Genomic DNA, 15521 nt, shown 5'->3' with positions numbered 1-15521 from the left:
GGTGCAGAAGTGAGCCATTCGGCACCTCGAGCCAGCACCGCCATTCGATATGATTATGGCTGATCATCCAAAATCAATACCCTGTTCCTGCTTTTTTCCCCATATCCCTTGGTTCTGTTATATCTAACTCTCTCTTGAATACTTCCAGTGAATTGGCCTCTACTGCCTTCCATGGCAGAGAATTCCACAGACTCATAACTCTCTGGGTGAAAACGTTTTTGTTTTATCAGTCCTAAATGGCCTACCCCTTATTCTTAAATTGCGACCCCTGATTCTGGACTCCCCCAACATCAGAAACATTTTTCCTGCAAGCTGTTAGCTGTGCGACAACACCCATAGTTCTAGATTCTCCAAACAGATGAAATAGCTGACAGGCATTGATCATCTGTCGACCCTGCTGAGGACATTGATAGAGATCACCTCCAGCGAGAGCAGGCCAATCTTACTCAGTTTCAGCAAAGGATCACCTACATGTGGTGGGATTCAGCCTAGTCAATCTGTGTTGCACTTACTCCAATCAAACATATCCTTTACTCAATACTTAAACCAAACCCCTTCGGAAATGAGCAGCCTCACCAAAGCTTTGAATAATTGCTGAAAAATGTCCTTACTCTCATTATCCAGCACCAAAGCCATAAAAAGTTTGCCTTTCTAATCGCTTGCATGTTTATATTTTAACACATATGTAAACACATCCAGATCCTCGTGGCCCCAATGTTTATTAGTTCTCACTTTCTTTTATTCTTCTCACATTTTCCATTTAATAGCCCAACTATCATCTTCAGCACAGAAACAGGCCCTCTGGCCCAACTCGTCCATGCTGACCAAGATGCCCTGTCTGAGCTTGTCCTATTTATCCACGTTGGACCCATATCCCTCTAAATCTTTTCTAACCGTATACCTGTCCATACTTTCATCCATGTCATGTACATAGGATTGAAAATAGCTGTGGACCCAATATTAATCCACATTTTCTTCTGAGTTAGTCCCAAAGGATCAATGATAGGTTCCTCAACTTTGTTTTTCTGCATTCTGAGATGGCTACTAAGGCTAACGTGGGTGGTTGGGTAGTTTCTCAGGTGGTGCAACAAAGGGTCTCTGTGTTCGGCTGATCAATGGCCATCCAATTCGTAACACAGTACAGCCTTAAAAGGCACTCATTAAGAGAATCCATTAAGAAGATTCCGGATGTTTAAGCACAAATAAGATTATGTAATAATAAAGTTTCTGCAATCTTTTGCACCAATTTAGAAACACTGTGCTAGAAGCTGGCGTCACCCACAACGAGTCATTTCCCCCCCAAGGCAAACCAATTGGCATTTGGCCTATTGAGTAATTCCATTCATTTATTCACAGAACAAATAAGGAATCTGGTGGTGGTGTGGCGGCGCCTAATGGCAACGGCTCGACTACAGTCGTCTGTCTTTATTTTTATTTTTGTCTTGTTAAATGTATGTCTTGAGCCTAGTTTTATTATTTTTTTAGCTGTGTATATGTGGGGGGTGGAGGGGGGGATGTGGGGGAAACCGTTAATCTCTTCCCTGTATGGGAACCCGACTTTTTCCCTGTCGGGTCTCCGATGTCGTTGGGCCTGACATCGTGGAGCCGGCGGCGGCCTCCGGCCAGGACCAACCTGAGGGCTCCAGTCGCGGAGCCTGCGGACTTGCCATGGCGGAGCTGGCCGATTTCGGAATGGGAAGAGCTGTGGTGGCGCGCGGTTGCGACCCGACTTCGGAGTTTCGGAGGCTTCAGCCGCAGGTCCGGTGGACAGGAACATCAGGAGCTCGCAGGTCCCCGGTGGGAGACCGCTTTTCGGAGCTCCCGCAACGGCAACTTCTCCCGCTGGAATCGCGGGGTTGAAAGGACTCGGAGCGGGGCATAACATCGCCCGGCATAGCTTAAACGGCCACAGGACTTACTATCGCCTGCCGGGGGCTTTAAGATCGGGAGCCCCAGTTCGCCTCGACGCTGCAGTTGGACTGCTGGACCGCGGGAGAAGAACAAAGGGAAGAGATAAGACTGTCTTCCATCACAGTGAGGAGGTGTTGGAGATCCACTGTGATGAATGTTTATGTAAACTGTGTTAAGTGTGTGTCTTGGGTTTTTTTGTAATATAAGACTGTAGAAGATGCAATTTCATTCAAACCAAGCTGTTTGAATGACAATAAAAGGCATTCTATTCAAGGTCAATTGAGTATAGATAACTAATCGGTTTGAAATTAAAAGGACAGATTGTCTAGCCTGTGTGTTTGCAAAGCTGTCCTGTCAATTTAAAACTGGTTATTTCTTTCAATGCACATTAGAACAGATATTCTGAAGTCTGGGTCTTTTTTGAATTAATGGATGTTATTTCCCCATAATGTTATAACCGCTGAATGATCTTCAACGAGTAACTCAGATGAGGAATTCCTCATTTTTAACGGAATCCTCAAACATTCCATCTACCATCAAAATCACCAACTTCCCCCTGGAGGAGTGGAGGGCCGACTCCTATATGCACTTTTGTAGAAGACAGACACTAAAAGCTGGAGTAACTCAGTGGCTGAGACAGCATCTCTGGAGAAAAGGAGTAGGTGACGTATCGGGACAAAATCATTCTTCAGACTGCACTCATTGCACCAGTTAATCTTAAACTATCCCACAAGTCCCAGCAACTCTCGGAGTTGACCCGGCTGCTGCAAGAGTTCAATGCAATGACACTGACAGGACTGTGGCTAACGTGCAGAATAACATTCAGTTAACATGCTCAATTATACAAAAGATTGTGAATCATGACACTTTCAGTGGTGCAGGGGCTCCATGCACTGGCTTATTCAGACATGTATTGAAGTGAATATGAATTTTCAAGTCTACTGCACCTCAAAATAACTACCAGATGGTGTTATTTGTTTTTTTAAACCATTTTTTAGCCATTTACTATCAGATCGACACGGTGATTAAAAATTTTCATCTTTGTGATAAACTATTTTCAGTTGTATTAAACAAACTCCACCAATTTATTACTCTTATGTATAACAAGGAACATATCAAGACCATGTTATTATTTCGATTATATATTAAAATGGTGCATGTTTGCAGAGGTTCATGGTGGATTTTACATTCAGGAAAATGCAGAAGTTGAAGTTAAAGTGAACACTTCTTAAAGTGCTGCAATCTGGGCTAGATTGTCAACCGTACAAAAGGCAGAAACCCTGAACAGTGAACAACTCACGGATTGTGTCCCCCATCCTAGTTATCAAGGGCTGCATGGTTGGCATTGTGGATCATGGTCAACGTGTTTAGACTGTCAAAATGGCTCCAATTGCTATTATTCACAAGTGAATATTTTATCAATTGTCTGTCTGAGTAAAGACACTAATCTAAATGAGGGAAGATACTTCAACTATATAATTCTAATAAACCATCAAACTGTGTGGCATTGACTGGCCATAGAGTGAGGAGGTCATAGAGAGGAGTTATAGAGAGGTGGTCACTCCAAGATCACGGGAGGCAGACAAGTGGGTTACGGTTAGGAGGGGCAAGGGGCAGAGGCAGGGACTAGAGAGTAAGCCGGTGGTTGTACACCTTGGCAATAAGTACTCATGTTTGAGTACTGTTGGGGGGGGGGACAGACTATCTGGGGGTAGCAACAGCGGCCGGGCCTCCGGCACAGAGATCGGCCCTGTTGCTCAGAAGGGTAGGGAAAGGAAGAGGGTTAGCAATAGTAATAGGGGACTCTATAGTTAGGGGGTCAGATAGGCGATTCAGGAGACCTGGATGGTAGTTTGCCTCCCTGGTGCCAGGGTCTGGGATGTGTCTGAACGTGTCCAAGATATCCTGCAATGGGAGGGAGAGGAGCCAGAGGTCGTGGTACATCGTGGTACCAATGACATAGGTAGAAAAAGAGATAAGATCCTGAAAGAAAAATTTAGGGAGTTAGGAAAAGAGTTAAGGAGAAGGACCGCAAAATTAAAACTCTCAGGATTACTGCCTGTGCCACGCGACAGTGAGAGTATGAATGGAGTGAGGTGGAGGATAAATGCAGGGCTGAGGGACTGGTGCAGAGGGCAGGGATTCAAATTTCTGAATTATTGGGACCTCTTTTGGGGAAAGTGTGACTTGTACAAAAAGGACGGGTTGCACTTGAACCCGAGGGGAACCAATATCCTGGTGGGGAGATTTGCAAAGGCTACTGGGGAGACTTTAAACTAGAATGGCTGGGGGGAGGGACTCAATTAGAGAAAGCTAGTAGACAGTATGTGAGGCAGGAGGCCGAGAAGGGAAGCACTCAGACCCAACATGTAGGGGAGAAAGAAGAAAAAGATAATAAACAGATTAAGAAGTGGTGGGTTTCTTAAATATGTATATTTTAATGCTAGGAGCATTGTAAGAAAGGTGGATGAGCTTAGAGCCTGGATTGACACCTGGAAGTATGATGTTGTGGCGATTGGTGAATCATGGTTGCAGGTAGGCTGTGATTGGAAACTAAATATTCCAGGATTTCGTTGCTTCAGGTGTGATAGAATTGGAGGGGCAAGAGGTGGAGGTGTTACATTGCTTGTCAGGGAAGATATTACAGCAGTGCTTTGGCAGGATAGATTAGAGGGCTCATCTAGGGAGGCTATTTGGGTGGAACTGAGAAATGGGAAAGGTGTAGCAACACTTGTGCCCACAATCACTAGCAGCCCAAGGTAGTGATTGTGGGAGATTTCAACTTTCCACACATAGACTGGGAAACACATTCTGTAAAAAAGCTGGATGGTTTGAAGTTTGTAAAATGTGTGCAGGATAGTTTTTGCAGCAATACATAGAGGTACCTACTAGAGAAGGGGCAGTGCTGGACCTCCTGTTAGGAAATGAGGCAGGTCAGGTGACGGAGGTATGTGTTGGGGAGCACCTCGGGTCCAATGATCACAATGCCATTAGTTTCAATATAATTAGGGAGAAGGTCAAAACTCGACCAAGGGTTGAGATTTTTGATTGGAGAAAGGCTAACTTTGAGGAGATTAGAAAGGATTTAAAAGGAATGAATTGGGATATTTTCTTTTATGGGAAGGATGTAGTAAAGAAATGGAGGACATTTAAATGAGAAATTTTAAGAGTACCGAATATTTATGTCCCTGTTCGGTTGAAAGGAAAGAGTAATAATTGGAAAGAGCCATGGTTTTCAAGGGAAACTGGACACTTGGTTTGGAAAAAAAGAGATATCTACAATAAATATAGGCAGCATGGAGTAAATGAGGTGCTTGAGGAGTATAAAGAATGTAAAAAGAATCTTAAGAAATAAATTAGAAAAACTAAAAGAAGATATGAGGTTGCTTTGGCAAGTAAGGTGAAAGTAAATCCAAAGGGTTTCTACAGCTATATTAATAGCAAAAGGATAACAAGGGATAAAATTGGTCCATTAGAGAGTCAGAGCGGACTGCTATGTGCAGAGCCAAAAGAGATGGGGGAGATATTGAACAATTTCTTTTCTTCGGTATTCACCAAGGAGAAGGATATTGAATTATGTGAGGTAAGGGAAACAAGTAGGGTAGCTATGGAAATTATGAGGATCAAAGAAGAGGAAGTACTGACACCTTTGAAAAATATAAAAGTGGATACATTTCCAGGTCCTGACAGGATATTCCCTAGGACATTGAGGGAAGTTAGTGTAGAAATAGCAGGGTCTATGACAGAAATATTTCAAATGCCATTAGAAACGGGAATGGTGCCGGAGGATTGGCATACTGCGCATGTTGTTCCATTGTTAAAAAAGGGTTCTAAGCGTAAACCTAGCAATTATCGATCTGTTAGTTTGACGTCAGTGGTGGGCAAATTAATCGAAAGGATACTTAGACATAAAATATATAATCATCTGGATAAACAGGGTCTGATTAGGAACAGTCAACATGGATTTGTGCCTGGAAGGTCATGTTTGACTAATCTTCTTGAATTTTTTGAAGAGGTTACTAGGGAAATTGATGAGGGTAAAGCAGTGGATGTTGTCTATATGGACTTCAGTAAGGCCTTTGACAAGGTTCCACATGGAAGGTTGGTTAAGAAGGTTCAATTGTTGGGTATTAATAGTGGAGTAGCAAGATGGATTCAACAGTGGCTGAATGGGAGATAGCAGAGAGTCAGGGCCGGCCTTAGGCCAATGGACCGATTTTTCCAAATTGGGCCTGTGCCCAAGGGGGCCGGATTCAAACAGGAGGATATGATTTGAGAATTAAGGGACAAAAGTTTAGGGGTAACATGAGGGGGAACTTCTTTACTCAGAGTGGTAGCTGTGTGGAATGAGCATCCGGTGGAAGTGGTGGAGGCAGGTTCGATTTTATAATTTAAAAATAAATTGGATAGGTGTATGGATGGGAAAGGAATGGAGGGTTATGGTCTGAGTGCAGGTAGATGGGACTAGGTGAGAATAATATGTTCGGCACGGACTAGAAGGGCCGAGATGGCCTGTTTCCGTGCTGTAATTGTTATATGTTATATGTTAGCCAAATAATGTTTGTAAGATGCTATTTCACCTTAAGATGCTATTACACCAAAAAAACAACTTCTGGTATAATTATGGGATTTACTGAAAGGTAACCCTGTGCCAACTATGCAGAAGGTGCAGTGCATCCAATTGATAATTTTCCATGGACCAAGTTTAATCAGAGAATCATCAGCAGTTGATGGATGCCTTGTATCACTTATCACGCCTGTCTTTCTCTTAAACATAATTTACCAAATATTATTTTGTTGTATGGTGCTAAAAAGCTTCCTTTCCTGGCTTTCCAATCTGGCTGCCATTGCCTGAGGATTAACTCCATTTCCTTTGGCACAACTTCTGCAATGCTTATTGCTCGTTCATGTTTGTCAAATCAAAGCTATTCTTAACTTTTTTTAAATGATTCTTGTTCATGATATACTATTAGATTAAGCTCCCACTATTAAAATCCTGTCAGCAGTTTTATAAATGCTAACTGCCTGACTACCACACAATGCTTCTTGGTCGTCTATGGGAAAACAACAGCTGGATTCAATTAGTTTCACTTTTTGAAGCTGTGTTAAATAATACAATGAGACATTCTGGGCAGTGTACACAATTAACCAGCTACGGTCATATCAAAACTTTCAGTACAGAAAGGGGTCTCTCCAGTTCAGAACTGGACCTCTGGAGAAAAGTATTATTTTGGCACAGATGGTTCATCAAGCCGATTCTGGCTCCTGGTACTGCAATCCCTTGATTACCATCTCTCCACACTGCCCTTGAAGTTATTCTTTCATAATTGCAATTCCTTTACATATTTTGCCAATTTAACAAATATATGCAACCCAGGTTCTTAAATAGAACTTTTCTTAATTGTTCCTCACTAGTGCTGCCATGATCTAAGAAGTCTCCACTCAGTCTTATTTTCTCCAAGCAGACCAACTCCAGCTTCTCCAGCTTGACTTTGTGGTTAACATCACTCAACTCTGGAACCAATGCATTAAACATTTTCTGCACCGTCTCTGGGATCTTCACACATTTATTTAAAGGTTAAGCCTTTAGCACAGATACAATACTCTATTTATAAATCACATACTGTTTATGAAGTCAAAAATAATTTGGCTTTTCCCTCCTTTGGCTCCCAGGCTCTATTTAATAATCACATTTGCTTTACGAACCACTCTTTCAACTTGCCTGTACTTACATGGATGTATACACACATAGTTAGGTGAGGAAATGGACCCTGTACAACAGAATTGGGATAACCCCACCTCTGATGTGGCTTGCGTAACTTCAGAGAACTAAGCCCACCACCAGCTAGATTAAAACATACCCTATAAATTAATCTCTGCAAAATTGAACCACCATAGGCCAACACACAAGTTGACGGAGTGTTCTGATTTGACTACAAGGGTGTGTGTGATCAAAAGTCTTACCTGGCTATTCTTTGTGCAGTCACAGATCTCTCGGTAACACTGCAACAAAAAGCAAATAATGAGTACATTCAAAAGGTGTCCGCAATTTACACCCGACACCTATGCTAAATTTGCCAACTGCTGCTAAAGATATAATTAAATCTGGAGCAGACGAATCAAAGGGTCTCTTTCTTGGTGATGCAAAATGGATTTGAGTATAGGAATAGCTGCATAATGATTATATTGTTAGCACCAGTACTATTGGAACTGGGATCAGTAATCTAAAGTTCAGTAGACAGATCTCTCACTGTGACAGATAATGATATCCTGGATTTGGGGCTAGAAACTGCATTACTACATTTCAATTACAATAAACCAACTTTCGGAATCAGCCTAATGCTGTTTATGAAAACTACAACATGATCAAGATCTTCTGCATCATATGGGATCCAAGGAGAGATATCAGATTGCACGTGATGCAAGGATGGCTGATTAGATAGAAAATTGGCTTTATGGAAGGAAGCATCTCGGACTGGTGGCCTGTGACTAGTGGTATGCCTCAGGGTTCAGTGCTGGGCCCGGTTACTGTTTGTCATCTATATCAATGATTTGGATATTGCAGTAAATTGTGCTAAGGAACATCTAGCACTTTAAACTTAATTACGTAAATTAGGGTCAAATGGCAAAACAAGTGACCAGGAAACTGCTGGAATGTTACGAAACCCATCGGATTACCACATGTAATTTTGGGTTGGAGTACCTTCACTCACTTGGACTTTCTTTGACAGCTGAACCTGCAGCAATGTGGTTGACACTTAATTGCCCACTGACATAGCCCGGCAAGCCATTCAATTCAAGGTTCATCTGCAATGGACAAGGGTCACTGACAATGTCAGGCATCCCATATTTCATGGTTGAACTTGATGGGAGACAAGTGACGGAAACTGGGGACAAGGTTACAATTTTATCTCAGGGCATGTTCAAGACCAAGGGAAGAGACGTGTTAAAAAGCACAGCAAAGTACCCGAATTAACTGAGAACAGGACCACTGAGAACAAGTGCACTGAAAATACATCTCTTCTCACCTCAGCTATACCCAGAGTGCTGTTCCACATGCCAGCATACCAGTACTCCAGAGAATGTTACAGCCTTCAGAAGACCTCAAGAAAGAAGCTCCCAAAACTCTTCAGATATTGAGAGTTTTCAATCCACGTATTTATTTGGTGTTGGTGTCGCTGGCGATGCTGAGATTTTTTTTCTAGCCCTAACTGCTTCCTCAGTTCAAGAACAATTAAGGGTTAATTTCAATGATGGGTCCAGAGTCACAAACGGACCAGACCAGCTGTCACTTCCAGAGAATCAGTGAGCCAGATGAGTTTCTACAGCAATCTGGTCATTTCACAGTTTTCATTTTTCTTGCAGAGAAGCCTTTTTACACTCCCACATGTAATTTCCAGAGAATGTTGTAAACTCCCAAACATACCCACAAACACAACTGGATTCATTCCACAACTCATCATTGCCCCCACAAAGTTTTCAGACAACATTATGGATTGTAGAGATTCAGATGCCACCCATATTCCAGTTTGATCAGGGCCAAATTCACAGGTCCAGGAATTCTAAGACTTAGATATGTGCTTTGAGAATTGGGCACGTCAAAGTAAAACAAAACTCGCATGTACATCAATGAAAACAATTCACGCATAGAACAGGTCTGTGTTAAGAACATTAGTTGACAAGAAATAATCTGTGACTGATTGATCTATCTGTGCCTGATTGTCTAAAGTATTTTCTATTTTCATAACAACTGTGATTACTGTTTCTGAGAAAAAATTAAAATTAAAAGCAGCTTTGCATTATGCACACTCACATTCCAGATCTGACCTGGAAATCCCTAGTTTCATGCTCTTACCTTGCTCTTACTAACTACTTTTGTGAAGTTTTCCATCCAGGCAGCCGCGTCGAGCTTCACTCCAACTACTGCAAACCAATCAGAAATACATGCGTCAGTGTCACGGAGGAGGAACCTGTAGGAATTGTGCGTTCTTTCTTGAGTATTTCATTCCCCAAATAATCTGCTTGCTGTTCTTTGAACAATGCAAGAAGAGGTTTTTCTATATCAGGTGAAGTCCGAGCATTGCTCTTCCCTCCCTGTGATTCAAACTGGCTGAGACGAGAGCTTTATTGAGCCATGTATTATCAGTGAAACCATGAGAAAGTTGTCTTCATTCATCAGCTGAAATATCTTTTTTGATGTACTTTCCAATAAATTGGGATAAAAAACATCAGCTTTGAATCGGTCCGCAATGTAACAATCTGCAAATGGACAATTCCAATGGCTGCTGGTCAAAGAGGATTTTGGAATGCTCCTGTATTCCGTCTCCTCTGTAAACAAACTACAAGACAACAGCCTACTGCTTCTTACGAAGGAGTAAGGCTTACAAATTGCTTCCTTTTTATATCAAAACAGCATTATAGGGCACGCTTAAATAACAGAAAAATCTCACCAGGTCAGGCAGCGTCTGGGAAAAGAAGAAGTGTCAACATTTCAAGTCAAAGTTGCTTTTATTGGTACAAGGTAAGATGAGAAAACAATTTGTTTTGTTGCAGAAAAAGCAGGGAGGTTGTGGCTAGGATAAAGAAAACATCTCTGATAAAGTAAGGCCGGGGTTTCCATGGGGATAAACTGTAGCTGGAATCACTTGATCAGTGAGGAATGAAGGTAGTTGGGGAGAACTCAAATGATCATGAAGGCTGCACAAGGCAGAGCTGTAAGAAATGCCCGACAGATCAGGCAGGGCAGTCGGTGAGAGAAAACAGAACCAAGATTACAGGTAAATGACTGCTGCAGCACAGGCCAGTTCTGATACAGAGAAAGTGAGTTAGTTAAGTAGTTCCGTTAAGAACTTTAAGAATTTAAAGTTAAGTTCAGAATCAATAAATGTTCCTTCATATAATTTATCTTTTCTCATGCTCCCTGTCCTATCTTCCTTTATTAACCTATAAACTGATGATTTCACCTATAGCTCATCCTCAATGCACCCAGGCCCCCACCCTATCAGAGTTATTTCCATTGTCCTATCCATCATTGTCCTTTTCTGTCTGCAACTTAAAGTTTACTTCATTTATTTCTTTGCTGATGTGGAATCTTCAACCTGAAATATTAGCCTTACTTCTCTTTCCACGGAAGTTGCCTGAACTGCCGAATGTTTCTGGCATTTTCTGTGGGATTTTTTGGGGATTTCTAACACCTGCAAGCTTTTTTGCTGTAATTGTGAGTCACCCTGAGTAAGGTTCAATTGCAAGGTTCTTAGAACACAGTGCTGGGTCTCCTTCTGGCACCCTGTGCAAACCTGACATCGTTGGTATCAGCCCCTCAACTCTCTGTGGATGGGTTATGGTTGTAATAACATAATTCAGCAGCTGCAAGCTTTCCAGGCCACTGCTAAAGGGTCATGCCACTGTACAGAGCAGTATTTTTATAGTTCTTACTCAGGAGTAATAAAAATTGCATGAATGGAAGAGGGGGCAGGGGGATCAATGGTGAGAGGGGATTGGAAGAAGACTCCCAGGGAAGATAGGAAGTGCACAGTGAAGAACAGTGACCACTGGAGACCACTGTGGATGGGTAGCATAGAGTGTCTCTCAGAAACCAACTGAGCACTCCTGGCCGTGAGTGACCAATGAGGATATGAGAGTAGTCTATGAATGCCCAATTTTTGAGGAAGTCTGGAAGCGGGGAGAGGGGGACAGTGAGTGCAGGCAATTGCTGGAACTGGCAGCAAGCTGTTTCATGTGTTGCACTGATAGACCATCCTGTTCCTCCGGCTGTCATCTCCTTTTTGTTTGGCTGCATTACTCTCTCCTGGCCGGCTACCTGTCCAGGGTAACAAGCTCAACAGTGGTCTTCAACAGTGGCACATCTAGTCGTAGTTCACTCATCTCTATGTCCATAACGATCTGTAAAAAATGCTGCAATGAACTCTCATCATGCTGATCCACTGGTCCTCTTGTTCCTGGGTGTTGAACAAGGTGCCAGAGTAAAATAAACAAAACAAAGAATCCATCCTCTAATAGTTGGTTATTTTATAGTGAAACAAGATTTAGTTATTTTTTAAGTAAATCCACACCACATGATGGAGTTGTGGTATTGAAGTTGACTGAGATGCATCCTGTCCAGCTGAGTTACTCCAGCATTTTGTGTCTATCTTCGGTGTAAACCAGCATCTGCAGTTCCTTCCTACACATTTCGGCAACAACGGATATCACCATCGGTCTGAAGAAGAGTCCCAACCCGATAGGTCACTTATTCATGCTCTCCAGAAATGCTGCCTGACCCACTGAGTTACCCCAGTGTTGTGTGTCTTTGGTAAAACAGCATCTAATGTTCCTTGTTTCAATAGTGGATATCTGCTTGTTTTTCATTTCTAATACAAATCTTTAAAACGGGTTCACGCAGGTTCCAGCTGCAGCAGCCCTGCAGCATGGTGTTGGATCCAAGCGCAAATCTTTACTACACTGATTTTGGATGGGGCCACACTGGGGCCTGTGCTGTTGGCCATTACATTCATAGCAGACAAAGGAGAGGCAGTCGGGGCTTGTGTTATTCAACCATCATCCCTGCAGCAAACTGCCGGAATGATCATGTAAGTTGGTTAGCAAACAAAAGCAGTGGGCACCGAAGATACACACAAAATGCTAGAGTAATTCAGTGGGACAGGCTGAGTTACTCCAGCATTTTATGTCGATCTTCGGTGTAAACCAGCATCCGCAGTTGCCTCCTACGCAATAGCAGTGGGCAGTGATGATGGCTGAAAAGGAATCAGGCTAGCTTTGACTGGGCAATTCAGAAATGGATTTGCTTTGAAGTGGAATGACTCGTTCTGTAAATCAACCTGACATTTGCTTTTCACTCAATGTGCAATATCCCACACCAAAATAGACATAGGATCGCAAATGCCACTCACTCCCCAAACACAGTCTTGCAATAAGATGGAGAAGTGTCAACACTGTATCTCAGTGCAGAAAAATAAATGGCTGGTACCAGACTGATGCATTCACAGTGCATTAATGCAGGAGGGACAACTCTATAGGACTCGATACCAATATACGATTGGTATACCAATATACGATTGGTACGACTGCTCCATTAATTTTGGCTGCTTTATCGAGTTGGGCCAACACCCTTTCCATGGTCAGGGCAGCTCCCTGAACACTGCTGTCAATTTGAATCCATGCGGCCAACTGCTGCAGGGGGCAAATGCAATGGGATAATTTAAATCCTTGGTCCCGCTACCCTGAACATTTCTCACCACAGCACAGTTCATGTTCCGCAGTGCCTTCAGGGACACGTTTCATACCTCGTACTGAACGACACTCAACAGGACAGTATCAGGGTAAAGGAGAACCAGAGCTCGTGATTAGTGACAAGACGGCCTCCAAAATTCAGCCCCAAACTTTCCACAGGGTGCTGTGAAAATGTCAAAAGACAAATACACAAAGGATTGGTACACAGTGAGAGGGTTAAAACAACTACCAACGCACCTGCAGGCTTCAGATGTTTTCCGTCAATTTTGAGTTCGACCGCTTTGCTGACCATGATGCCAGATTCTACGCTGCTCTGTATTCCATCCCAGGTTTCTGCAATAAGAATGATCGGAGAATGAGAAAACTATTTTGCTACTTGCAGTAATATTCCGCCATGAAGCAGAAAAGTGGGATTTTCTTTGAGCTACGAAGAACTGAAGAAGTGTAAAATACCGTTCCCAGCCCAAAATGCCCACTGAACAGCAGTGTGCCAGAACCCGCAAACGTCACAAGGTTAACAGTGAGAATTTTGCCAAGTCCAAAGAAAAGAAAAGCAGCTATTGGTAACATTTAAATACAAAAACAAAACCCATGAGACTCGTGTAAATCTGAAATAGGAACAAAAAGTGCTAGAAATATTCAGAGGATCACACTTCATCTATGGAGAAAAAAAACAATAGGTGCCGATGAGAGGTCACTTCCCAATGTGGAAACAGTTTATTCATCTAATTAATCCATGCTGACAGTTACCCTCCCAGGAGACACAGTTCCATGTGTCCATTGCTAGAGTTGCATTTTATTCTGTAGCCTCAAGCCCAGATTAAATAAAAACATATTTTGCGAAATGTTGGAGCCTGATATTGTCATCAGCACGCCATCACCATGTTGACTGAGTGGGGAGGTTCACTCTGTGCCCACTCTGACTCAGATTCAGATTCAATCTTTATTGCCATTGTGCAGTGTACAGTACAGAGACAACGAAATGCAGTTAGCATCTCACCCAGAAGAGCGAACATAGAATAATGGAACAGCAAAATATATATATGTACATACATTAGCAATAGTGCAATTTTTCTGGGGGAAGGTGTGTCCGGGGGGGTGATTGGCATTCACCAAGGTGCAGAGTTAAGTTGTGTAACAGCCGCAGGGAAGAAGCTGTTCCTGAACCATTGCACTCTGATGAGAAACACCAGGGCTTTAGACTTTAAAGATATAGTGTTGAAACAGGCCCTTCGGCCCACCGAGACCACACTGACATGCGAGAGATTACAGACTACCGGCGCTGTGTATACAAGAGTTTGTATGTTTTACCTGTGAGTGCGTGGGTTTTCTCTGGGTTCTCCTGTGGTTTCCTCCCACATTCCAAAGGCATGCAGGTTTGTAGGTTACTTGCCCTCTGTAAATTGTCCCGAGTGTGGAGGATAGAGATAATGTATGGAGTGCACGCAGGTCGTCGTGGGCTCGGTGGACCAAAATGGCCTGTTTCAACACTGTATCTTTAAAGTCTAAAGTCAATAGGTTATGTAGCCAAGTAACCTACAAACCTGCATGTCTTTGGAATGTGGGAGGAAACCACAGGAGAACCTGCATTTACAGGTAAAACATACAAACTCTGTACAGACAGCACCAATAGTCAGGATCAAACCCGGTTCTCTGCTTAATTATTGTCACGAGATACAGTGAAACACTTTTGCATGTGTGCTATCCAATCATATCAGATAATGACATACATGAATACAATCAAGCCTTTGTAAGTTTAGAAATAATCATCTGCCTTTGACTTCTCCTGTATGACTAATATCCTTTCTGAGTCTGAACAAGGGTCTCGACCCAAAATGTCGCCATGTTTTCCAACGATGCTGCCTGACCCGCTGAGTTACTCCAGCACTTTGTGTCTTTTTGTGTATTTGACGGCACCTGTAGTTCTTTGTTTCTCTATTCTTTCTGCACCACCTCCCTCAGGGCTGACCTTAGCTGGTGTGCATTCCTTTCACACCCTCCCCACAACCACCCATCAGCCCTGATATCACTCCCACACATTTTGGTTGAGAGGATGATTGAAAAATTTAGACCGAGATCTTGGTCTTGAAATTAATATTTTTCCATGATTATCTCAATTTCCAAACTTTATTGGTTAATGTGCGTGTGTGTGCAGATGTGCATGTGCAGATGTGGTGAAGATGTCGCTATTTAGAGCATACTGCACACCATTTTACACTGCGCACCTGTGGTCGAACTATGGAAAGACAAGTTTGCAGAGAGTAAAGGTGACATATAACAATGCCATGAGAACACTGCTAAGGAAACCTTAGATGGTGTAGTGCTAGTAATATGTTTGTGGCTGCAGGAGTCAGTACTTT

General features: G+C 42.7%; 1 protein-coding gene across 8 annotated transcripts in view; it reads right to left on the bottom strand.

The window, feature by feature from the left end:
• Positions 1 to 15521, bottom strand: part of LOC129707784 (voltage-dependent calcium channel subunit alpha-2/delta-1) — a 492487-nt gene that overhangs the window by 28473 nt on the left and 448493 nt on the right. For all 8 annotated transcript variants that reach the window (XM_055653085.1, XM_055653086.1, XM_055653087.1 and 5 more), the window contains 3 exons: positions 13399 to 13494; positions 9767 to 9834; positions 7876 to 7914 (listed from right to left, as the gene is read on the bottom strand). In XM_055653085.1, coding sequence (XP_055509060.1) covers positions 7876 to 7914; positions 9767 to 9834; positions 13399 to 13494 — 203 coding nt within the window. The remainder of the gene's footprint in view (positions 1 to 7875; positions 7915 to 9766; positions 9835 to 13398; positions 13495 to 15521) is intronic.

Source organism: Leucoraja erinacea, chromosome 22 (genome assembly GCF_028641065.1).
Source record: "Leucoraja erinacea ecotype New England chromosome 22, Leri_hhj_1, whole genome shotgun sequence".
Classification (NCBI taxonomy): domain Eukaryota; kingdom Metazoa; phylum Chordata; class Chondrichthyes; order Rajiformes; family Rajidae; genus Leucoraja; species Leucoraja erinaceus.
Note: the sequence above shows the minus strand (reverse complement) of the source record. Positions and strands in the feature narration are given on the sequence as shown.